Raw genomic sequence first — 27,254 nt, forward strand, 5'->3', positions numbered from 1 at the left:
TAAATAAAATCTTAAAAAAAAAAAATCAACCTGGGAGTTTTTCCTGAGGTCCAATTTGGGAATCTTTCCTTATTACTAGGTAAATTTACCCTATCTACATTTACAATCATAATTGGTCTGTATGATGATCTTAATTCTGTTATCTTACTTTCCTATTTAAAATTTCCTTTTAGGGATCCCTGGGTGGCGCAGCGGTTTGGCGCCTGCCTTTGGCCCAGGGCGCGATCCTGGAGACCCGGGATCGAATCCCACATCGGGCTCCCGGTGCATGGAGCCTGCTTCTCCCTCTGCCTGTGTCTCTGTGCCTCTCTCTCTCTCTGTGACTATCATAAATAAAAAAATAAATAAATAAATAAAATTTCCTTTTAAATTTTTTTTCCTTTTTTCAATATTTTCCTATATAATGTACATTTTGTCTCTCAGTTTTTTGCTTTTATTCCCCTATCTGGTAATTTGGAATGAAACAAATGTAAAGTTCTTTTTCTGTTCTTTTGATCATCAGCATACTTGAATATAGCATAAATTTGTTTCTATAAGTAACTACCACAAATACAAATCTTCTGATTCAAAGGAGAAAACTAGTTCATGAAATGAAAAGAAATGAAAGCTCCAGCCCTTCCTCAGCATAAGGGCTGCTGCCTGTCCCAATGCTGTAAGTATAATCTACAGTCATAGCAAACAACACACGATATATGGATCATCTATGTCATCTGCAAAGAAGAGGCAACAGAAGAATTATAAATTTTTAAAAAGGCAATTTTCCAAATGATTAATGAGAGCTCCTAATGTTGACTTACATGAGAGAGTGTGTGTGTGTGTGTGTATTTACGTGTGTGTGTGTATATATATAAGAAAGGGGAGGGGAAAGGATAGATTCAAAAATATATAATGGGCTTACAGAAGCTAAAGTTTTCAAATTTTATAAGGTGCCTTCAGAAAAAAAAGGGGATGGATCAACAATGAATGAAAAGAATGAAAGAAATGCAGATTTTAAGAAAATCATACTGCTTACATTTATGTTTATTAGCCACATTTTATTAAGGTTTTATAAAAGTAAACAAGATAAGTTGATAAATAATCCTTGACACAAAAGTTTCAACTGGAATCATTCATTTGTTCCTCTTTTAATAATTCTCAATTATAAAAAAAAATTCTCAATTATACACTAAGAAAAACAATCCTCAAGTTGTCAGAGAGCAAATAAAATTACCAAGAAGTAAAAACTCTTACATATGTTTTTTTTTTTTTTCAAAAATTTTTTTTATTTATGATAGTCACAGAGAGAGAGAGAGAGAGGCAGAGACACAGGCAGAGGGAGAAGCAGGCTCCATGCACCGGGAGCCCGATGTGGGATTCGATCCCAGGTCTCCAGGATCGTGCCCTGGGCCAAAGGCAGGAGCCAAACCTCTGCGCCACCCAGGGATCCCCATCTTACATATGTTTTTAAAACAACTAAACACACCAATTTTAGCCATGGACATGCCAAATTTTATTTGCATAATTGAGACTAGGTTTCTTTCTACAGATCAGAGTTGAAAAGTAGAAATAATGAGAAAGGAATACAATGCTCAAGTCCTCTCCTTCCAATCTCTTTTCTGACTTTGCCTGGCTAGATTAGAGAATTAGGAAACAAAACGTGTCCTTACCGAGAAGTGCCACCAGGGTTAGCAGAATCACCATGTGCTTCACTCCCTTTCTCTTATGGAAATACAGCAGAATGCAGAAAATTAATATTTCTAAAATCTAGAAATGAAAAAGATGAAAAAGAGTAAACTATAAATTATTTTATACAAAGTCTTCAGAATGCCACACTTCTGTGATTTTGCAACAGTTCTCCTGTGAGAGCTGAGGGTGACTGGCATTCCTAAGGACAATTATAAACATAGGGGAACAATATAAGGATCCTCAGCCATTCAGACTAGGGCTCTAACCTCACCTACATGCCAGTGACCTTGAGATCAGCAACTCCAGTCTCATTTATCCAAATACCTTCTAGACATTTCCACATGCACATTTAATAGCCGTATCACACAGATATGGACAATGCTAAACTCCTGAGTGCCTTCCTTCCCTACATATCCCTCCTGGGGTCTTCATCCTCAAAATGAATGGCTCAACACCTACCTCCCTGCACCAGCCAGCAAATCCTTCCTTTCCCCTACTCCCTGCTACCCTCTCTCTAACCAATTCGTTTTTGATTCTACTCTTGCCTCTACAATCCAGCCATTCAGCAGCCAGAGGAATCATTTAAAAGCACAATTTGAATAATGAAATGTTATTCATAGAGAAGATATGTGATATACATATAAAGTCTTTACATAATATGACAAGTAGTCGGGTGCCCTGCACCCAGCCAGCGAGAGAGAACCTACCAAAACCTGTGAAGCCTCTTGCGTGCCACTCCCCAATTGTACTCTGCTCCTGGTAGGATCTCCCCAGCAACCACTACGATGAATTTGTGTGTTTACTATTCACTTTCTTTATAGTTTACCACCTTTTATGTATCCTCAAACCACACTGTTTATTTTTGCATCTGTCTGGACTTTATATATGCAGAGTCATACTTGCTTTCACTTACTTGTTTTTTTTCACTCTGTTTATGAGATTTATCCAGGATGATATATGTAGTAGAAATATATATTAAATCCAGTCATTCCTTTGCCCAAACCTCCTGTGGTTTCCTATCACATTAAGGATAAAATCCTGGATGGCCAACCTGCGCCAGCCACAGATGCCCCACCCCCACCCCAACCCTCATCCCATTTTCTGCAAAGCTCAGATTGCTCCTGCCTTTGGACCTTTGCACTAACTGCTGGAGTTTCCTGGAATACTTCCCTGATCTCCCTACAATGCCTTCTTCCAGTCACTAAACTTCAGCTTAAAGATCACCTCCTCCGAGATGTGTTCTGACCACTCTGATCTAACAGAGCCACCATTCATCTACTCTGTAGAGCGTTTTATCATCATCTGGAATATTTCTTGTTCATGTATTTTTGTGTTCCTTGTCTGTCTCCCTGACTAGCAGACAAGCTCTATGAGAACAGGGATCTTGACTGTCCTCTTTGCCACTGTCTTCAGTGCCTGGACACAGTTGGTCACTGAATAAGTATTTATGGAATTAATGAATAAATTACACCTTAAATTTATTATGAACTTGCCAAAAAACCAGACTTAATGTCTAATAAGCTGAGTGTTCAATAAATATTAATTGACTGTCTAAAATTTTCTTACCCTTAAGAAAACGCTAACGTAACTGAGTTCTCAATTTTATTTTTGTTTTAACGTTTTTTTTCTTTTTGGAAGTCCTTAAGATAACCCAAAGCAAAGCTGTTTTGTTTTGTTTTTTTTTTGCATGGAGGCAGTATCCCTGGACTGAAATCATAAATAAAAATGTTTACTTTTCTGACATCAGACAAGTAAAAACACCACTCCACTAATTTTTTTTCTTAGGAATTACTAGGGTTAGGGACTTTACTACATTCAGGTCTGCATTTTACTTATGGAGCCCTCTCTAAGTTAGTATGAATCTCTACTGTTTCAGTTCCAGGTTTGCTTGTTCTTTTTTCCTCTTAATCCTTTGTGGGCATGGAAAACAGCAGGACCATATCTTCTTCATGTAAAAACCTTTCATCTCATGTGGAAGATTAAGTCATCCCTCAGTCTTTTCCTGGTTAATTAAACCAATTACTTTAACTTTTTCTTATCGGACTTATTTGCCAGATCTTCAATTTAATCAAGTCAGGCTAAAAAAGTTTAAACTCCTATCCCTTTGCCTTCCCCAAAGCTGCCATCAAAACGTTGGGTGTCCCAGTGTCTGTACAGATCATCAATTGTTAACAGAAATATCCCCATTGGCTTTGTCTGCCTTCAAACCACAGGCTTTCATTCCTCACATCATGTGATTACAGACAACTCACAGCAGCATTTGGGACCACTTGTACTCATTGCTGGAGAGAAGGCACGAATGCACTGAGCGTGTTAGCTAATCTATTAGCCAGAGGATTATTATTTCTGGGAAGGGGGTGGGAGGAAATGAGGGTAGTTATCAGTTCTAAATATCACATATGACTTTTTTCCCAAATTCCATTGCTGTCGCTTTAGATAAATAAAACATGAGCTCCCGTGACTCAGAATGACTGGAGCTGCCCTGCATTCTGTCTTGTGGCAAGAGGTCATAGACCTCCCAGAATAAAATATTCAAGCAGCATGGAATTAATGTTAGTTTTTCCTAGGTGACATTATTTTCCCCTCTCTGAAAATATCAACATTAAAGCAGCAGTGATTTTTATGGGTTGCTGAGACACAGAAAGAGACAGCTTTGCTGATTGCTATCTCAGAGGTCAGAAATAATAACAGCACTTACTGCAGGCTTACCACGTGCTTTACTTGCACTAATTCCTTGAGTCCTCACAATGACCTTAGGAGACAGGCAGTGTTATCTCCATTTTACAGATGAGGATACCAAGGCTCAGAGGGGTTAAATGATGTAGGTTTGGTAGGCGGAATAACGGCCTCCCAAAGATGCCCATGTCCTAATCTCTGTAACTAGTATGTTACTTTGCGTGGCAAAGGGGCTTTGACCCTTAATTAATTCCTTAATCAGGCTATGGACCTTGAGATGGGGAGATTATCCTGGATTATCCAAGTGAGTTTGAAGTAATGGTCTGAGTCCTAAAAAGCAGAAAACCTTCACAAGCCTGCTCGGAGGGAGATGTAACATGAGAATGAACAGAGTCAAGGAACACTTGTGGCCTCTATAAGCTGGGAGAGGCAAGGAAATGGATTCTCCAGAGGCACGAGTAAGGAATATAGCCCTGCCAGTACCTTAATTTTAATCCAGTGGAACCCATGTTGGATTTATGACCTTCAAAACTGTAAGATAATAAATTCATGTTGTTTTAAGACATGAAGCTTGTGACAATTTGTTATGGAAGTAATAGGAAACTGAGATTTTGGTATCTGAGGTCTTTCCAGAGGAACAGACTCTTCAGGATGAGTTTCCTGAATCGACTCCAGGTTTTATGGATTGGTTCTCTAGTCCATTTAGATTTAAAGGCACTCATCACCCTATTTTCAGTGGTGAAAAGAACACTGGCAGGCCATGGGATGCTGTGACAAAGGAGATACACAAAATTTCATAATTAGATACTCCACTTCCAGTACAAAAATCTGAATCCACATTTACCTCACCTCTCACGAAGTCTTTCTTTCTTCCTTCTTTCTTTCTTTCTTTCTTTCTTTCTTTCTTTCTTTCTTTCTTTCTTTCTTTCTTTCTTTCTTTCTTTCTTTCTTTCTTTCTTTCTTTCCTTTTTCTCTTTTAAAGATTTTATTTATTCATGAGAGACACAGAGAGAGGTGGAGACACAGGCAGAGGGAGAAGCAGGCTCCATGCAGGGAGTGTGATGTGGGACTCAATCCCAGGACCCTGGGATCACGCCCTGAGCAGAAGGCAGACGCTCAACCACTAAGCCACCCAGGTGTCCCACCAATTCCTTTCTTGAAAGTATATACTTTGAGATGACTTTCTTGTAAAACAAAAACAAAAACAAAAACAAAAACCCAAAACAAACAAAAAAAACCTCTGCAAAAGCTCTCTTTAGGGTCAAGTCTGGGCAAAGATTTGATCCTCCATGGTCAGTTTTTATTCATTCTGCATAGAGAGGTGTGTACTGGAATGGATTGGAGAGTGCACCCTGGAGGTGGGCTGTCTGGTTTTGGATTCTGGTTCTGCCACTTAGTATTTATGTAACCTTGGATAAGTTACCTACCTCAGCTTCCCCATCTGCCAATGTAGAGGACAGAACATATTCCGAGTTCCCCACACAGGATTCAGCTTGTTTGGTGAGCACAGGCTGCTCTATTGCGGAAGCGAGCCCCAGGGCGAGCGTGTACGTGCTCAGATGGCAAAGCAAAAGAACCTCAGGCAATGCGTATTGAGGTCTTATAAAAACAGGTTTTTTTCCTTCAGGTTTCTAACACCTGGTGGTGGGTTTTGAAGCAGCTCTGCCAGAAAGGCTGACTTAATAATCAGCTTTGGGGTATAGCATTACAACAAACAATAGGGCATGGCCCCTGCTTCTGCTGATTTAATTTTTTGTCTGGTGGAGAGAAAACGAACACCTTTCAGATTATTTTGTGAAGGATCTTATGTTCACAACAGAAGTTTCCATCTGAATTCTCTGTTGGAAAATCTGGGTGGACAAAATGTCTACAAAGAATGGCCTGCCAAAGAACACAAAGCAATTGAGGCTTACAGCCGAATTTCCTCATGCGCGTTCTGCAGACTGCCTTAATAGGTATCACTCAACAAAAAAGCTCCTTCGAGAAGAGGACCCTGTGGTCAGCAATTTTGTTTCTTTCCTAAAGGACTTCTAGTAGAGATGAATTTCTCAGAATCTCCATGTTATGCAGCAGCTTTTCTAACCTTGAAAACGCACTTGTTTTTTGCTTCTTGGCAAGCACCAGGTGGGATTTACCCACCTGTGAATACAGGCTAGGAAAAGTTGTTTCAGTGGGTGAGCAAAGGACACTTCATTCTTCACTGGCTGGTTGACATCAGGCTTCTCAAATCCTCTTCCTACTAAAATGAAAACAAGCTCAGAGGACAGGCTCCTGGGTCTTGTTTCTGAGGCCTTTACTTTATGTAAGCCTTAAGGGTAACCTGGACATCCACTTGGTATGGGTAAGCACATGACACAAGGAGGTGCTATTAGCCAGTCTGGGACAGAATTTTACAATCCCCTTTTGAGAAATGGAAAACTTTATTCAGACTATAAAATATTTTTATTCATTTTATTAGTTATTAGAAGAGCAATTCAGGTACAGTATTTATCCTTGGTGTAATCCAAGAACAGTTAGGTGAATGATACTTCAAAGAATAGTCTTAATTGCTGTAATTGTGATCTTTGCAGTCACAGTTTGCAGAAAAAGCACAGAAACTGCCACCTCCAAGGATTAAATACTAATTACTTTGATGTTTAACAGATTTAAACCAAACTTCAGCTCAAGATCTTAGCATACTAATTACTTTGATGTTTAACAGATTTAAACCAAACTTCAGCTCAAGATCTTAGCATATAATTGATAACTTCTAGAGTCTTTAGAGATGTAACATATAATGAATTAAATTCCAAACTAAGATAATATAGATAATCCCCTTTAGAGTCTAAAGCCAATAGTGTTATTCAAATGTGACTTTATTAAAGATTTATCTTATACTATCTTATAAATATCTGAAATTAGATTTTTGGATGACATTTACTTTCAAATATACTTTCATTATTTTATAAGAATATGGGCCTCTCCCAGGACTGTAAGTTTCCTGTTACAGGAATTCTCTATACCCTTGGTGTCTAATCAGTTGAATGAACCAGTGAATAAATGAATGAATGAATTTAAGAGTTGATTAAATGGAAAAGTAGCAAAATGCAAGTAATGTCAGAGGTTTTTTTTGTGTGTGTGGAAACTTAACATTTAATAAAAGGTAGTTTTGTTCTTTTCAATGTTTCCTCTGGTGTTCAAACAATATATGATATGTCACCATCAAACAATGCTGTTTATCCCAGGAAACTAAGTCTTGATGCAATTTCAATCTCCAAAGGATTCAACTTGGGCTATTCATTTTCTGGTCACACACTATTTGACCCTTTTCTCACTGGATAAAGAATTTCTTTTGCTTGTAGGCAAAGAATAATTATATGTTGGTAGGACTTCAAGTCTAGGCTACCATGAAACACTCAGTAAGTCCTTCTAGTGCCTTGGATTTGCTCGATGAAATCTGTTAAAGGGCTGGGTCTGGTGGATGAGCAGGAGGATACAATGGGGCAGAGGGGAGGCACAAGTATGACAGACCTGAGGAAGGCTAATATGAGCTGGAAAGTCCAATTCTAAAGGTTGGTGGAGGGCCGGGGGAAGGAAAGCCTTCCAACATAAGAAAGAAGAGAGTCCAGGGGACAAAATAATTGAGTTCAGTTTTTGAGGAACTTTTGAGGAACCTACGAGACATTTTTTTATTGAATTAAAATTATTTTACTACTACGGCTCTTGGTTAAATGCTCATTTAGTCTATCCCAGTTTTCTTCTTACCACCTGCCCTTCCTGGAACATGCTTATTCTTCAACCTAAACCAACTTCTGTAACAAGTTACATACCAACCATCTCTATCACCCCTTCTGTCTATAGCCACTGGATACAGTCACTACATCAAATAAAATATCCCATTAGTGCCTTCAAATTTCTATATTGGTTCATTCCATTCTTTCTTTTACACATCTCTCAGTGTTATCCTGCTGTTGTTTACTTCTCCCAAGACAATCTTTTGCATTGGTCTCAAGGAATACTTTTTTGAAGAAAATATCTATCTTGAATAAAAGTCAGTGAAGTAGAATGTGTCTTCAGGCATTTCCCTTTGACCTGGGAAGGGAGGTTTTTTGGGTTTTTTGCTTTGAGTTGTCCTAAAACATGTTGCTCTGGAATTTGCTGGATTAAATATTGTGGAAATTATTCCAGTGGCAAGTCACCCCCAAGAACAGGATACTCAGGAAACTGCTGATTTAATGTTTCAAATACTTTCTTATTGGTCAAATATATTTACAATTTAATGAGATATTAATGTTGAGAAGAAAAGATTTATTCTCTAACATCTGCATGTACCAGTGGTCTAGATAATATAACTTCTGAGATAGTAAAATGTTTAAGATTCTTACCACATAGATCAGGAACTGCCAGCCAACAAAGTAATAGTGTACTGTTCTTGCAGAGATAGACTGACTTCTGTTTGGAGCAAAGTTCACCAATAAATATGTTCCTGCAAATGCCAAGGTCATACCTTTAAATAAAATTGAAAAGGAATATTTAAACCTTTTTTGTCAATGCAAACATTACCTATAGAGTGAACATTACTTATAAAAGTGCCTATGGTTCCTTCCTATTAACATCTGATTGATCAAACTGTCCCAAGATAGCATCATGTATTCACTTGATGGCATTATCTTTAAAAAAAGGGGGTGATAAGGCCCAGGGAAAGGATGTGGGTAGGTTATAACTTCTGATTTTTCATTGTGGTTCCAGATGAATCATTGCGTCTTCAGGAAACCTTTCCCCAAAGATGGGAAAGATCAGAACACATGCATTTGGAGACATGAAAACACATCCAAGCTGGCTGATTCTACATGGACCAGTAAGTACATGATAGAACTAGATCCACCAGAGCCCAGAGAGTGGGGAAGTCCATCACCTGATGGATGACCTGATGATCTACTCTGTACTTATTCATATTTGAAACATTTACACAGATACAGACACACACACACACACACGATTTTATACTTTATTTTAAAAAAAATTTTTTAAAGACTTTATTTATTTATTCATGAGAGACTTACAGAGAGAGGCAGAGACATAGGCAGAGAGAGAAGCAGGCTCTCTGTGGAGAGCCCATGTGGAACTTGATCCCAGGACCCCAGGATCATGCCCTGAGCCAAAGTCAGATGCTCAACCAGTGAGCCACCCAGGTGCCCAATTTTACACTTTCTAATCAATGCCATATACTAGAGTCCTTTTAGCAGAAATAACAAAGATAAGTGCTGACTTTGCTATAAGATTTGTTTAATCCAACTTAGAATCTAGAATTCTAGGGCTAACGTAGTAAAAAGTCACATTATAAACCTACGTAAGGCATGTATTTACTGTTATCCCTTTATCATTACCTAAAATAATGGAGGAAAGAAAGGTGTATGGGAAGAGGGGCCACATGAGGAGGAATAAAGAGAGGCCTTTACATTCCAAATGACACTGAAAACTGCTTATTTATTAATAATCAGCGCAGAAAAGCTGTAGTATTTTTCAGATAGCACCCTTAAAAAAGAATTCAACTTGTTTCATCACTATGGGTGGCATTGTTGTGTATATAATTTACAACCAGCACTGACCCCAACCAGAAGCAATGTGGCTTGTCTATAAAATCTCACAATTGGAAGATACCAATTTCCTGTTCCTCTTAACCAAATGATTTAGGGTTTTGAACTCTTGTTTCTGGGAACAGAGAGCACTGGACTTTTCACACAAGTTAGACAATGGCTATTCAAGATATCGTAGAAGCTATAAAATAAACTTCCTCTATTGTAAGAACTTACTCTGTAATACTTTGTGAAGGCAGAAATTATATACAAAATTTTAAAAGCTATTTCTAATGAGAATTTTAAAAATGAGAAAAATTATATTATTAAGCATTGGGATAAAAGGAGAATAATACAAATTATAAGTACCTAAGAACTTGGGCAAGATTATTGGTGAGCCCTGTCCTTTCTTTGAAAAAGAAAAAAAAAAGATCTTATAATGGTTCAATATTAGGTTGCTAGAAGGATGGGATTCTAAAAGAAACCAGTCTTCTAAACTTGGTATAGTGAAGTAGAATAAATGCATTGAATACAACTTAAAAATCTCAGAGACTTCCAACTTTCTTTTGTGAAATCCAAATTTCTTATTTTTATTGAGTTTCTCTGCCAATAATTTTTTAAATCTCCTCTAATTGTATCTAGTGTGGTTAAATTTATTTTTAAATTTAGTTTTGATTGGATAACACATGTATATGGTTAAAAAAAAAAAAAGTCAAAAGACACGAAGGGTGGTGAGTGAAAAGTTAAATCTCCCTCCCACCCTATGGCCCACTAGTTCCCCTCTTGCAAGTTAATACTGCTACCAAATCTTTGATTTCCCTTTTCAGAGATGTTTTATGCAAGTGTGTGAGAAAGTGCAGGAGTTTGAGTTTTCTACACAAACAAGAGCATATCATATACACTTTTCTGTACCTTGCTTTTGTTCTACTTAACAGAACATCTTGGAGAACATTTCACATCAGTGTATATAGGGCAACCTAATTCTTTTTAAGCCTGCATAATATCCCATTCTGTGGAGGCAGTGTTATTTATCTTAACTTTCTTAACAGGGTCCCTGCTTCCCATCTGCTTTCATATTTGCATATTGTGCCCAGTTCAAAATGTAGATCTTCACTGCATTTCAAAACTCCTTAAAAACAAATAAAATGACTGGTGACTGCAATTTTACTTTCAAAGTACTTCTGCACCTGTATTATTTCACTTGAGCCCCATATCACTGTGAATCTAGTTAATGACTCTATGGCAACTTGGTAGGTAACACATTCCTTTTTCTTCTTCATAATTTTAATTTCAGTTTCCTCTGACAATTACAAAGGTAGTTCTAGGTAGCTGCTATCTGTTGTATGTTTGTTTGCTTGGTGTCATTTGTCTGTGTGATTCACTCTCTCCTTTATGGATTATGTATACATGTTTCCTAAGTGTTTAAAAGTATTGAAGATACTAACAGCTCCTTATATAAATGTCCTTAAAATGTATATATATCTCATATTTTTTCTAAAAGTGGCATCAGATGTCCTTTCCTGATATTTTTATTTCAGTAAAGCCACAAATACTCTTTCATTGAAAGACACAGATTTCTAAATTAGAAAACTTGTTAGTTTACTTTCCGCTGGTCCATTTGCCCAAGGGAGTTATCTGGAAGCATAAGATACTCAAGGAGGGGAAGCAACACTTGGTATGCTCTTTGCCCATGGAAATGATTAAACTCCAGGTCAACACTTGGATCATGAAAGTCTAATCCACTAATCCACGCTGAAACTGCCCCCATAGTATTCAAATTTCACTGCTACTTGCTGGCTGGAAAAGATTAGGCATGTTACTTAGCCCTCTGTGACTTAGTCTCCTCATTTCTAGGCACAAATGAACTTATCACACCTGCTAGACTCCAGGAATTTGGCTGGGCAAGAAGCCAATCTGGGGAGCTGAATAGATTTGAAAGCTCATCTGGTGGCCTGATGTGACAGAGAACTCTGGGACAGATCTTCTTCAGGATACCGATCACTAGGAGTCCAAAGCTATCTCAGTTAAGCTTAAAAATTAATCTGAAGTTGGCAGCTCCTTCTGTACACGGGTCCTGTCCCTGTACTACCATAAAAGCACCTTTTTTCTTGAGGCAGCCCTGAAACCAAAAGAGCCAGTCTGTTCTCTCAACCAGAAATGATGGTTTGTTTGGCTACATCGGTATTCTAGATACCAGCCCTAAACCTAGCTGACCATTTGGTGTGGGAGAAGGAAGGAAAGAGATGGTCTTCATGTCACTCTTAATCTCTTGACATTCTATCTAGGGAAACCATTTATTAGTGACTTGAAGTAATCAAGTTACTGGTCTCTGGAGAGTACTTAAGAATTGATTGTATTTTTTTTAATGATAATACTATCTAGACTTAAGTCAACTAGGATCATACAGTCTATTAGATTTAGTACTTTTGATGATTAAGGCAGAAACTATAGGTTTTGGCTGACTGAAGGGGAGAGAAATCTGGTGCTTTTTAAAGGAAAAATAATCATTAAAATAATTTAAAGTTATTAATCCACTAAGAATCAGAGCACAGTCCAAAGCCTGTCATTGAGTTAATAATAGTTGGCGATTCATTTCAGACATAGCTTTTGTGAGGTCATTTTTTGAGGCTAGTGGTGAAAAGCTTCAGAGCCACAGAGCAACATTTGGCAATAAATTAGTTCAGCTTGTTTCCACATGGCCCAAAAATCTTCATTTGTTCCATCATGAAAAACAAGCTTTCATTTGCTTGAAGCAGGGAAAAATAAATGAATTTCTTTTGCACATTTTGACAATTTAATTTTTAGCATGCTTATATGTTAATCTTTCTATTTTTTTAAGCCACTAACTACTCTCTCCCCTGTTTGGTTTTAGCCTCTGTAAAGAAAAAAAAAATCCCTGCATTTTTAGCTCTTTACAGAAAGAGCCAAATTTTCTTAAGGCAGCAGCAATATAGATCCAAAGAAAATACATGTGACTTAACAAGTTACTGAGTGAGATTGGGGAGAAATTCTTCTCCCCAAGTATGAAGTGGGTTATTACATCTCAGGTTATGATAATTTTATGACATTGCTGTAGGAGACATGGGTATGGAAAAGGTGGCTACATTTTTTTCTTCTTCCTTTGCCACTAAAGTCAAGAATTGATCACTTTCAATGACAGTATGATACAAATGTGACATCAGTTATATAGCACTACTCAAAAAGCATTCAATAAAAAGGCAAAAATACCCAACCAGAGTTATGGAAAATATTGACTGGATTACTAAAGTTTGCAAAAATACTAATCAAGGTTTGTTCTGATGAACCACTGGAGTACATGTAGAAGTGGGGGTGGTGGTAGCAGTGGTAATAATAGCTAACATCAATTGCTTATTACGTGACAGGCCCTGTTCTTAGAGTTCTATCTCTATGAACTCATTTAATCCTAGAGGGTAGGTAATATTATCTTCATTTAAAACACGAGGAAAGGAGCCTCACGGAGATTAGGTAAATTTGAAAGGCCACACAGCTTTCTGCCCCTAGAGACTCATCTTCAACTATTACACTATATCGGGCTGCCATTATTAGAATACTGGTCCACTATTCACTGGTTACATGACCTTGGGCAAATTAGTTAACCTAAGTATCAGTTCTGTAAATAGGTTATTCCTACATTTAAATGAGATAGTTCATGTAAATACCTGAAAAGAGGAAATATTTAATAAATGTTATTCTTAAAAACAAGAGAAATTAGCAAAGAATCAAAGTGTTAATAGAGGTTTAATTTTTTATTATTGTTATTTTTTGGTATGTGTATATATGTGTGTGTGTTTCTTACTCCTTATATTACATTTTTAGTATTACCTCTCAGGAATGAAGTTGATCATAGAAATTACGACAATTTTATTAACAGGACTTTACATTTCTCAAAGTGCTTATAAGAATTATTCAATTTGATCCTTAGAACAGTATTCTATATTCATGAACAAACTGGTAGAGCAGTTAAGTGATATTATGCTGGCCACATAGTTGACAGAAAAAGTTGAATCCAGATTTGAACTATAAAAGTAAGTTTAATTTATATCTTTGATGTTGAGCTCATTTATTGCTTTTAGAAATGTGTCATTGATCTTGGGATTTCCAAGTATATAATCAAATCATCTGCACACATTGATATTTATCTTTCTTCTCTTTCCATAGTTGTGACTTTCATTTATTTTTTTCCTAAACCTATCAGCAGCAGTTGAGTGCAGTATTAAATAGAAACTTACCCTGCCTATTTTGCACCTTTGTTAATACTTTTCACCTTAGTCCCTCTCTATGTCAACCTCCAAATGCTTGGAAATGGCCCATGCCTGTCCTATCAGTTCAATCAGAACTGATTGAAATGTTAGATCTTCTATAAGAAATTCTTTCTGAGTTTCTTAGCTAGAGTAACCTCTATTTATTCTAAACCAGTGGTTCTCACCTGGGGGTGATTTTGTCCCCCTGGGGACATTTGGCAATATGTGAAGTCATTTTTGGTTGCCATAACTAGGGCAGATGGTGCTACTGGCATCTAATGGGTAAAGGCCAGGAGGAATGCCACTAAACATTCTGCAAGGCACAAGACAGCCCGCTGCAATGAATTCTCCAGGCTAAAATGTCAGCAGTGCTGAGGCTGTGAAACCCTGTTCTAAACCCTGTTCTAAAGTCTCAGGGCATTAGGACACGTAGTATTTTCCACTTTTAAAAATGTATTAATGTATATATTTTATCATCGACTCTATTATTTGAGTGCAGAGATTCCATCTTCATCATCTTTTTATCACCAATGTTCACAGTAATTGAAATGTCCCTACATATCCACCTGTATTACCTCATTAAATACATTAATTTAAACCTTAGCCATTAACTACAAAAGATGACATACATTAGATAAAATGATTTAGTTTTCATAAGACATTTGATAAATGAGAAAAATAATATAGGACCTAATTTTTTAATTTATAAAACTCAGGTAAATGCTCATTCTTATTTCTGATTCCATGCATCTTCCCCAAATGATTCCATAAACCATGATATATTTTTAAAAGTATAGAAAAATAAAATATTTGAAAAGAAACAATGCACATACCAATGCATTTGGAAAAATAATGTAACCATGACAAATTTGATGATGTCAACAAAAAATTCTACTAGCAGAATCAAACCAAGGAAGGGAAAGAAAAAGTGAAAACACTTTCAAGACACTAGGCTCTAGGAAAACACAATCAGGGAAAACAAATGCTCAACATACCAATACTGGTGTCACATTTAAAGCTCAAATTTTTTAAAAAATGTGATCTCCTTGGAAGTGAGTAGACACTGTTTTATTGAAAGTGCCTAAAGTATCATTAATTGTTGTCATATTATGTCAGCAGCAATTTAGAGAGGACTTTGTTAAGGAAGAAAATATGAAGTTCCAGAATCCTCATATGTGATATTTCCAATAAGAGGTGGAAGATACAATCAATACATGATGGCTTTGCTATATAATAGCAATCTTTCTTATAGCCAGGGAGGCTACTGTTACTTTCCACTAATAGCTGTATTTCTAAATAAAATTTTGAAGGGGAATGTTCTATGTTACTTTTGGAAAGAGTTAAATACAAATTAGGTAGGAAATTGGTGTATTTAATTTTTGTGAGGTTTTCATTTGCATGCAGTCCTTTCATGTAACAATCTAATAAATACATCCTTTGAAGCCAAATACTCTCTTAGGTTGTTTCCTTGGATTTTATTATGCTCATGAAAATTTTGTAACATTCATAATAATAATAGTATAAAATAATAATTAACTGTGGCCAATTGCATGGGCAGTGGGCACAATGGAAATTGAAATATTTCACGTGAAAGAGCAGAAGGCAGATCCAAGAAAGAATACTATTCATCTCCAAATGAGATTTATCCAGTTCAGTAATTTGTTCCTAGTTTTTAATGCACATTTTTAATAGTATTATTTATTTCCTGATCAAGCAGTGCTACAATTACATGAATTAAACAATTACTTACCTAGTAAATCTGAAGCTCTTAAGTTTTCTTTCAGAAACATAACAGAAATAATGGCACTACCTAGAAAGAAAATGGCTATTAGTGGTGTTTCCAATACAAAAACATACATTATGCAATGCCATTTGAAAGGAGTTGAGCACTTTGTGTCTTACACCTGGCCTAGCTATGTCCTGGTCAGAGACACCCAGTAGCTGTGCCTGTGAAAACAACTTTTCCCCCCTCATGGTTGAGGATACATAGAAACTGGCCTGGTTTATAATGGACTGAGGTCAGTGGCTGGGATAGTGCCCTGTGGACCGCAAGAGCATATAAAAGATTACTAAATAACTAAATGAACAAATGGAGGAATGCAAGAAGAGACAAGCAAGAAAGAAAAGAAAAAGAAAGAAAGAAAGAAAGAAAAAAAAAAAGAAAAAAGAAAGAAGAAATAATAAAGCGAAGAACTAAAATAAAGACAGCAACTACCAACTAACCATCGAGCAATCACGACAACCTACCCGACCCGAAATGCCCCCGGCACGACCTTCCCATCCCTTCCCTTCCCTTCCCTTCCCCTCCCTTCCCTTCCCTTCCCGGCCGTCCTCCCCTCCGTCTTCCTTGCCCTTCCTTCCTCTCCTTCCGAATGCCGTCCCTCCCAGAAGATCAGCAACACGAGTGGAAGGCAAGAAAGAGTGGAAGCAAGTTTTAACTTTAATATATCCCAGACTGAAGCACATTATTTCCCTTCATCTCTTCCTATAATTCCTAGTCTAATGATACCTTTAAAGAGCCCCAGAATCCTAGGACTCCTGTCAGTCTCCACTCTCCTTCACACTCCACATTCAACAGGATCCTGGGTCTGTTGGGTCTGAATTTCACCATCTGTCTGGTCCACTCACTCCTCCTCAGACCAGTGTCATTGTGCTGCTCAGGCCAGCTGCACTTCATGCTTAGACCTTAGGCTCCTGCCACTTTCCTCACCCCATTTGTCCTTGATCTCTTTGATGTCCTATGCCCATCCTTACTAAAATAATCAGAATTCCCAGAACCATCATTTAATTTCATTCTAAAGGACTTTTATTTGTGTTCTTTCCTTTGCAGCTCTGGCTCCATTCTTGTGACCAACTATGGACTCAAGTATCACCTCTGGATTCCCCTAGACCCAGTTAACCAATCCATCCTTTTTCATAATTACCACCTCTACTATAGCTTTCCTGTTACACTGAAGATTTATCTCCCTATCTGTCCTCAAAGACTATCAGTTCTTTTTACTCTAAGGTATGTCTTATTCTTATAAGATCTCCCAGGTGTTCCTAGCACATAAATAAGAGAGTTTGTGGGATCTCTGCCCTGCATTTGCTGGCCCTCATGGTGTAAGGTCTTCTCCATTACTGATGCTACTGAACACTCATCCTCTAAGTGATGACCTGCTACCTGCCATAGCCTCAGGTTATGTAGGGTATGTTGAATCTCTCTGAATTGTTCCTCTCCTCTATTAGTAGAGGCATGGGAAAATCCAACTTGTAATAATACAAAACAATACACAAAATAATTTGTATTTAAAATTTTTAGGGGCAGAGGGAGGAGGAGAGAGAGACTCAAGCAGGATCCACACCCAGCGTGAAGCCTCATGTGGGGCTTGATCTCATGACCCTGAGATTATGATCTGAACCAAAATCAAGAGTTGGATGCTTAACTGTTTGAGCCACCCAGGTCCCCCTATATTTTACATTTTTAACATAAATTATTAGCTAGCTTTTTAAGTTTGTTTTTTATTTTTTAATATTTTTATTTGTTTTTAAAATTTTTATTTATTTATTCATGAGAGGAGACACACAGAGAGAGAAGCAGAGACATAGGCAGAGGGAGAAGCAGGCTTCATGTAGGGAGCCCGATGTGGGACTCTATCCCAGGACCCCGGGGGATCATGCCCTGAGCCAAAGGCAGATGCTCAACCACTGAGCCACCCAGGCATCCCTAAGTTTGTTTTTTAAAGTGAAAATATAGGGAAGAAAAGTCATCATAAAAATAACTCATCACCTAGAGAAAACTGCAGTTGACATGTTGGTGTGCTTATTTTATCTTAGCAATGTTTTTTCAGTCTTTTTAGTTATTATGTTATTAAATTTGTCATGTCATTTAAAATTCTTCAGAGATAAAAATTTTAACGAGTCCATATAATAATTCATTAAATCAGTTAAATTTAAATATAACTATATCTGGTATTCTGGCAATGAATGAAAACAAAGTAAATCCACACCAGAAACCTTCATTCAAGATAAGCTGGGATTCTCTTACGTTTTCTTCATATTTTTCTCAACTGGCTCTTTCTTATTCAAGCTGAGCTATGTCCTTGCAAACTTCTCCTGGGGAGGTTATTTATTGGAATGGATGTTTCACAGAATAAACAGAGCATGAAAAATGTCCAACAAGCATGACTTTAACTGGGTGCTGTGGCTTTAAAACAGTAAAGCAATGTTTTCTGTATGGATATGTATGTAGCCTATTAACATTAAGAATTGAGTTAGGAACATGTGTAAAAATGTATGAAAATTTTCCATTTCATGTTTGGACCAAAACCATTCAGGGAAACTAATTTCATATGTTAGAGAACTAAAAAAGGTACAAAAACCAAGACCCCATTCCCATCCCATTACTGACTTCCTGTGTAATTGCATAAGAAATGTTTCCAAGTGGAGAGAGGTAGATCAATAAGAAATAAGTGAAGTATCACTACTAACATATATCAAATGCCATTCCGTTATAACAATCCATGAGATGACTGTTTCACAGCAAAGGAGCCCAGTAGGAAGACAGACGTTGCTTACATGGAATAAGGTCATCTTAGAGCTGGTAGGAGATACAGAGACAATGTATTCCAGGTCCTAAACCTTATATTTGGGAGACAGGTCCAGAGAAGTTGTTTGTTCATTCACTGATCCATTCATCTGACAAACATTTATATTACAGCAGAATTGGAACAGCATTTATATTACAGCAGAATTGGAAATGTGGAATTGCCCACATTTCCTTATCCTCAGTCCAGAGCTCTTTCGAGTACACTACACTCCATTCCCTCCTTTGAAAGGAGAAAGACATTGTTTTCCTTCTCTTCTTGTTGCTAAACTAGTTTTATAATTTCACTTTTAGAAGGGTTGGGGGAAACATTATGTAGGTGACAATTTCATTGCTAAAAGAGAAGAGGACATGATTGCTAACAACAAACTTAAAATCCACTACATGCATCAAATTATATTAACTGCCATAAAATAGTTATCAGAGTTTTGTTTTATGAACATAAATATGCTCCTTTTGCTTTCTGAAAGAACGTATGTCTAATGTACTTCATATTCATTTTTTTGTTTTAAAAGAATGTGTGTTTTTCTAAAAAATTGTTAGGTAAGAGAGTAATATTTTTAGTTTTAACTAACAAAGGAAGTAATAAAAGTGAACATTCTGTTAAGAAACACTCAATTCATTTATCATTCAAAATATGGTTAAAATGAGAGATGTGCTGGGCAAAAAGACTATCTGAGCAACAGCTAATAACATGACTTCTAAGCAGAGCAGTAAATTTTTAAAATGAGAAAACATGAATAAACTGAAGTGCCCTAAATACATTTGCCATCAGAGATCCGTCAAGCTCAATCCTGTCTAGTTGTTGCTGTAACAACCACCACTGCCTAATAAACACCTAGGAAGAGGAAAGAACTATTATGCTCTTACTCTAAAGTAAAATTTAATATTCAGAAATAGAACACTTCAAGACCAATAGTTTAAAAAGCATTAAGCCAGAACATAGTTGTAAATCAAGCAGATTTGTGCGGTGTGACTAAACTATCATTACTACTGAGCATTGATTTCAGCACTCACAGTATCATGTAGATTTTCAACTGGGGGCATATTTGAGCAGAGGTTCAAGAACCCTTTTCCATTCTGGCCTTCATAAAGACATAGCTCAAAACAGAGTGCTCACAGACATGGTCTACACAGAGGGTTCTTGTGGACATGGGTTAAATTCATTACACAGTGTTGCAGTGACTCCAGAGCCAGACAATGAATGCAATGAGCATAATGTATTAAGAAAAGGTAGCATATGAAAGATTATATACCAAAATTTAAACAGTCGTTATGTAGAAGTCATGAGGGGGTTAAAACGATAGCAGGAATATTTTCTGTAAGGGGGAAAAAATAAAAAAGCATCTAGTACTCTCTCTGGTGCAAAACTGGAGTACAATTGACATACAACATTAGTTTCAGGTGTATAACATAATGATTTGATGCTTATATTTTGTGTTCTTTTAAAAATTTGTTTAAAGATTTTATTTATTTATTTGAGAGAGAGAGCATGAGCAGGGGACAGGGAGAGGCAGAGGGAGAAGCAGACTCCTCATGAGGAGGGAGTCTGGTGCAGGACTTGATCCCAGGATCATGACCTGAGCTGAAGGCAGAGGCTTAACCAACTGAGCCGTCCAGGTGCCCAGAGATGTTTTTATTTTTTTTATTGAAATATAATTACAGGGATCCCTGGGTGGCGCAGCAGTTTAGCGCCTGCCTTTGGCCCAGGGCGTGATCCTGGAGACCCGGGATTGAATCCCGCGTCGGGCTCCCGGTGCATGGAGCCTGCTTCTCCCCTCTGCCTGTGTCTCTGCCTCTCTCTCTCTCTCTCTCTCTCTCTCTCTGTGTGACTATCATAAATAAATAAAAAATTTAAAAAAAAGAAATATAATTACATACAGTGTTATATTAGTTTCAGGTATGCAATATAATGATTCAACAATTCTATACATTTCTCAGTGCTTGAGATTAGTGTACTCTTTTAAAATTTATTATTTTTATTTGAGTATAGTTGACACACAGTCTCTCATTAGTTTGGGTGTACAACTTAGTGATTTGAGAGGTTTACACATTATGGTATGTCCACCACAAGCATGGCTACCATCTGTTCCTTTACATCACTATTACAATAAGCACTGTATTACTTATGCTGTGCCTTTCCTTCTCATGTCTTACTCATTTCATAACTGGAAGCATTTCATATCTCCCACTCCCCTTCATCCATTTTGCCCAACTCCTACCCCTCCTCCCCTCTGGAAATCATCAGTTTATTCTCTGAATTTATAGGTCTTATTCTGCTTTTTCTTTGTTTATTCATTTTGGGTTTTTTTTTAAAATTATTATTTAGATTCTACTTGTGGGGATTCCCTTAAGCATCCTTAAAAATACTGAGCATCTTTTCATGTCTGTGGGCCATCTGTATATTTTCTTTGGAAAAATGTCTATTCAGGTCCTCTATTCACTTTTTAATTGGATTGTTTGGTTCTTTGGTGTTGAGTTGTATAAGTTTTTTATATTTTTTGGATATATACTCCTTATTGGATATATCATTTGCAAATATCATCCCCCATTCAGTAGGTTGCCTTTTTGTCCTGTTGATGGTTTCTTTTGCTATTCAAAGTTGTTTGTTTGTTTTTTTTTTATGTAGTCCCAACAGTTTATTTTTGCTTTTGTTTCCCTTGCCTTAGGAGACATAACTAGAAAAAGTTTTTCTACAGCTGATGTCAGAGAAATTACTGCCTACTTTTTCTTGTAGGAGTTTTATGGTTTCAGGTTTCACACTTAGGTCTTTAATCCATTTTGAGTTAATTTTTGTGTGTGATGTAAGAAAAGTGGTCCTGTTTCATTCTCTTGCTTGTAGTTGTCCAGTTTTCCCAGCACCATTTGTTGAAAAGATTGTCTTTTCTCCATCATTTAGTCTTGCTTCTTTTTCATAGATTAATTGACCATATAAGTGTGGGTTTTGTTCATTTTTGCTTTTCATGCCTTTGCTTTTGGTGTCAAACCCCAAAAAGTCATTGCTGAGACCGGTGTCAAGGGGCTTACCACCTACATTTTCTTCTAGGAGTTTCATGGTTTCAGGTCTTACATTCAAGTCTTTAATCCATTTTGAGTTAATTTTTGTGTATGGTGTAAGAAAGTGGTCCAGTTTCATTCTTTTGCATGTGGCTGTCCAGCTTTCCCAGGACGATTTGTTGAAGAAACTGACCTTTCTCCAATGTATATTCTTGGTTCCTTTGTAGTCAATTATTTAAACATATATGCTGGGTGTATTTCTGGGCTATTTTGGCCCATTGATTTGTGTCTGTTTTTATGACAATACCATACAGTTTTGATTACTATAGCTTTGTAATATGGTTTGAAATTAGGGAGTATGATGCCTCCAGCTTTGTTCTTTCTTAAGATTCCTCTAGCTATTTGGGGTTTAGAATTGTCTTTTCTAATTTTGTGAAAATGCCACCAGACTTTTTAAAAAATTTATTTATTTTAATTCAACTTGTCATGGGACGCCTGGTTGGCTCAACGGTTGGGCATCTGCCTTTGGCTCAGCGCGTGATCCCAGGTCCCGGGATCAAGTCCCACATTGGGCTCCCTGTGGTGAGCCTGCTTCTCCCTCTGCCTATGTCTCCACCTCTCTCTGTGTGTCTCTCATGAATAAATAAATAAAATCTTTAAAAAAATAAATTCATGTTGCCAACATATAACACCCAGTGCTCATCCCATCAAGTGCCCTCCTCAGTATCTATCACCGTTACCCCAGCCCCCACCCGCCTCCCTTCTGCAACCCTTTGTTTGTTTCCCAGAATTAGGAGTCTCTCATGGCTTGTCTCCCTAATTTTTCCCACTCCATTCCCCTCCTTTCCCTTATGGTCCCTTTCACTATTTCCTATATTCCCCGTATGAGTGAAATCATATGATGATAGTCCTTCTTCAATTGACTTATTTCACTCAGCATAATATCCTCCAGTTCCATCCATGTTGAAGCAAATGGTGGGTATTCATCCTTTCTGATGGCTGAGTAACATTCCATTGCATATATAGACCACATCTTCTTTATCCATTCATCTGTTGATGGACACTGAGGCTCCTTCCACAATTTGGCTATTGTGGATATTGCTGCTATGAACACTGGGGTGCAGGTGTCCCAGTGTTTCACTGCATCTGTATCTTTGGGGTAAATCCCCAGCAGTGCAGTTGCTGGGTCCTAGGGTAGCTCTATTTTTAACTCTTTGAAGAACCTCCACATTTTTCCAGAGTGGCTGCACCAGTTTGCATTCCCACCAACAGTGCAAGAGGGTTCCCCTTCTCCACATCCTCTCCAACATTTGTTTCCTGTCTTGTTAATTTTCATCATTCTCACTGGTATGAGATGGTATCTCATGGTGGTTTTGACTTGTATTTTCCTGACAGAAAGTGATGCGGAGCATTTTCTCATGTGCTTGTTAGCCATGCGTATGTCTTCTTTGGTGAAATTTCTGTTCATGTCTTCTGCCCATTTCATGATTGGATTTTTTGTTTCTTTGGTGTTGAGTTTAATAAGCTCTTTATAGATCTTGGATACTAGCCTTTTATCTGATAGGTCATTTGCAAATATCTTCTCCCATTCTGTATGTTGCTTTTAATTTTGTTGACTATTTCCTTTGCTGTGCAGAAGTTTTACCTTGATGAGGTCCCAATAATTCATTATTACTTTTGTTTCCCTTGCCTTTAGAGATGTGTCTTACAAGAAGTTGCTGTGGCCAAGTTCAAAAAAGGGTTTTACCTGTGTTCTCCTCTAGGAATTTGATGGATTCTTATCTGACACTTAGATCTTTCATCCATTTTGAGTTTATCTTTGTGTCTGGTATAAGGGAATGGTCCAGTTTCATTCTTCTGCACCCAGTTTCATTCTTCTGCACGTGGCTGTCCAATTTTCCTAGCATCATTTATTGAATAGACTGTCTTTTTTCCATTGGATATTCTTTCTTGTTTTGTCGAATATTAGTTGACCATAGAGTTGAGGGTCCATTTCTGGGTTCTGTATTCTGTTCCATTGATCTATGCGTCTGTTTTTGTGCCAGTACCTTACTGTCTTAATGATCACAGCTTTGTAATATAGCTTGAAGTCAGGCCTTGTGATGCCACTGGCTTCGGTTTTCTTTTTCAACATTCCTCTGGCTATTTGGGGTCTTTTCTGGTTCCATACAAATTTTAGGGTTATTTGTTCTAAGTCTGTGAAGAAAGTCCATGGTATTTTGATAGGGATTGCACTGAACGTGTAAATTGCCCTGGGTAGCATAGACATTTTCACAATATTTATTCTTCCAATCCATGAGCATGGAATGTTTTTCCATCTCTTTGTGTCTTCTTCAATTTCTTTCATAAGTGTTCTATTGTTTTTAGGGTATAGATCCTTTACCTCTCTTTTGTTAGGTTTATTCCTAGGTATGTTATGGTTTTGAGTGCAATTGTAAATAGAATTGATTCCTTAATTTATCCTTCTTCAATCTCATGTCAGTGTATAGAAATGCCACTGATTTCTGTGCATTGATTTTGAATCCTGTTGCCTTGCTGAATTGCTGTGTTCTAGCAATCTTGGTGTAGTCTCGGGTTCTCTATATACAGTATCATGTCATCTGTAAAGAGTGAGAGTTTGACTTCTTCTTTGCCAATTTGAATGCCTTTTATTTCTCTTTGTTATCTGATTGCTGAGGCTAGGACTTCTGGTACTATGCTAAATAGCAGTGCCACTGAAATTTTAATAGAGTTTGCACTGAATCTGTAGATTGCTTTGGGTAGTATGGACATTTTAACAATATGAATTCTTCCAATCCTTGAGCACAGACTATCTTTCCATTCATATGTGTCTTCTTCTATCAATGTCTTAGTTTTCAGTGTATAAGTCTTTTACCTCTGTGGCTAAATTTACTCCTAGGAATTTTATTCTTTTTCGTGTAATTGTGATCACTTCTTAAGAGACTAATTTAATCAAAAATTAAAACAATCAATTACACTTTACCCAATTGTGATTATGGATGTAATAGTCTTATCTGATTCAGGTGTAAAAAATAAAACAACAAACAAAAAACCTTTGGTCCATGGGTTACAAATTCAAAAGTCTGGGGCCAATTAGGCAATCCTCTAGAGAAGGAAAAATAATGAAGCTGGTGGGCTAGGGCAATGAAAGTTGATGGGGTGTGGTGACAAGGGTGGTGGACTGGTGTGATGAGGGCAGGTTGCTGGAGTTATGAAGAGCAGTGGGGCCATGGTGACCTGGAATATACAAGATCAGTGAAAGGTGGCAGCCATAATTCAGCCCTAGCCAAATGCAAGTACAGGACTACCAAATCTGATTCTTTCAGGTAAACCACTTTTTGTGTGTTATGATCCAATTTTTAAACATAGGAAATTAGTTTATATTCTTAAAAGCATTGTTTAAGCCAAACAAAACATTGCAATGGTCACATCTGACCTACAGAACATCAGTTTTTGAAATCTCACCTAGTCCACAGTGAAAATTTCATCAATTTTCATTTAGTGTCCTCCAGTTTATTGTTTAGCCTCTATGATCTGAAGAGAAACCAGGGTATGTTTTTATATAATAGGAAAGTAGAAGATAAAGTAGTAAAGGGAACGCTTTTATAAAAAATAGCCCATGACATGGAAAGAGCATATTTATATAATAATGCTACAAACAGATCCACACATGTAAATATCTGTCTTATGGTTTCCAATCACTTATAATGGCAACTTTATTGTACTGCTAAAAAGCAAATCGCAAAAGCACTTTCCTGTCACTCACAATCAAGCTTTAAACATGTGGGCACATTGAGCATGCTCCCAGGCTCAATCAACTCTAGCTGTATGGAGGTACTGACTACTCCAAAATTATCATTCCTTCTTAGTTGTAGAATTGTAGGTCAATTACAATGTACTGCATGGAGTTAGGATTTGAAAATCTGAGGATGTGATGGTTTGAAAAATGTTTCTTGGTAGAGAAAAAAGTTGTCCTACCATCCCTATTGGCAGGAATAAAAGTGTCAAGTAATTCATGTTAATAAAAAAAATTGCTATTGTCATTTATTGAAGATACTGCACAAACTGTTCATAATTTGTATAATTTGAAATAGGAAATTTACCTGCATTAAAAATAATCAATGTCTTTTCTACATTTTCCTTGACACACATTAGTGATTAAACTTGAAAAGATTCCAAAAGAGTAAAAACTATCATTGAGAAGATTAACTGTGTATTATAAGTTTAATAGCACATTACTTCATCAGGAGCAATTTCTCTAGAAATACTTTGTGGCATTCTCAAAAAATCAGGATGAGTGGGAAAAAACTTGTGTTTTAGGACTTAGGAATGCTTTCAGCTGAGTGCAGAAGCAGACATAAAATGAGAACTTCAGAGGTTTATCCCGCACATTTGCTGCTTTGGGGACAAATCTGCTAAAGCAGACAACCCAGGAAGCCACTGAGGAAAGGGATATTTTCTGCATATTTTCAACATTAAAATAAATGTCTGTGTGGAGCGCCCACAGGAAGCCCATGTGGTTTGGAGGTCCGGTGATCTCATCCAGGCTGGCACTAAGCATGATGCTCCGGAGGACTGGAGGATTCGCAGCATCTAGGTTTGTGAAATGCTACAGGTCACTGGCTAATTGGTCTGTTTATGTTTCCTTTCATTTGTTTCTAATAAAAATCTTGGAGTCCAAAGTTTCTGCTTGAGATTACTTCTTTAGAGTTCCAAAAGGCATCACCAGGGCTTTCTGGCTACAGTAAGGCCATTGCCTAACGGATTACAGATACACTGCAGCTTACAGTGCCACCAGAGCACAACAGAAATATACAAAACATATATTCCACATCATGAATTTCCATTTGAGCCAAAGCCAGCATGTTAGAGAAAACTGGAGATGGAAAAGACTTATCCATCATGTGTCTCATTCTCTCATTTTCTCAGTGCAGTTGGCTTTCCAGCCACCGTCCAGATTAGCCCAGTCACATGGTGACTACTTCTCTTAGGAAATTATTCCAGGGCCAAGGAGATCTTGCTGCTATGTATTTTAACATTCCATATAAAATTCCAGGTGTTTGATCTCATATAATTCATCTCAAGTTTAATCTATTCATTGCCCACTTCTATTCATCTGGGCAATAATGAAATAAAATAGCATGTTTATGGGTCTCATACATTATCTGACATAGTGGATGCTCTTTCAATATTTGTTTATTTCTAACTGAAATTTAACTTGGAATATTTCTGAATTTAACTTGGAAAGGGTGATATGTTCTATGAACTTTCTTCTAATTACTTAATTTTTAAACTTTATTTTATTTTTTAAAAAGATTTCATTTATTTATTTATTCATGAGAGACACAGAGAGAGGCAGAGACAGGCAGAGAGAGAAGCAGATTCCTAGTGGGGAACCCGATGCAGGACTCGATCCCAGGATCCTGGGATCACGACCTGAGCCAAAGGCAGATGCTCAACCACTGAGCCACCCAGGTGCCCCTAATTACTTTACATCAATATACTCAGGGGTAT

General features: G+C 37.3%; 1 protein-coding gene across 6 annotated transcripts in view; it reads right to left on the reverse strand.

Annotated features, from left to right (window-relative positions):
- The window catches only part of NIPAL2 (NIPA like domain containing 2), a 76,863-nt gene that overhangs the window by 16,986 nt on the left and 32,623 nt on the right, over nucleotides 1-27,254 (reverse strand). For 5 of the 6 annotated variants that reach the window (XM_038555149.1, XM_038555148.1, XM_038555147.1 and 2 more), the window contains exons 4-6: nucleotides 15,909-15,968; nucleotides 8,706-8,827; nucleotides 1,647-1,743 (exon numbers count right to left, since the gene is read on the reverse strand). In XM_038555149.1, the coding sequence (XP_038411077.1) occupies nucleotides 1,647-1,743; nucleotides 8,706-8,827; nucleotides 15,909-15,968 (279 nt within the window). The remainder of the gene's footprint in view (nucleotides 1-1,646; nucleotides 1,744-8,705; nucleotides 8,828-15,908; nucleotides 15,969-27,254) is intronic. The other variant, XM_038555150.1, reaches the window with a different exon arrangement.

This window comes from Canis lupus, chromosome 13, assembly GCF_011100685.1.
Source record: "Canis lupus familiaris isolate Mischka breed German Shepherd chromosome 13, alternate assembly UU_Cfam_GSD_1.0, whole genome shotgun sequence".
In the NCBI taxonomy this organism is placed as follows: domain Eukaryota; kingdom Metazoa; phylum Chordata; class Mammalia; order Carnivora; family Canidae; genus Canis; species Canis lupus.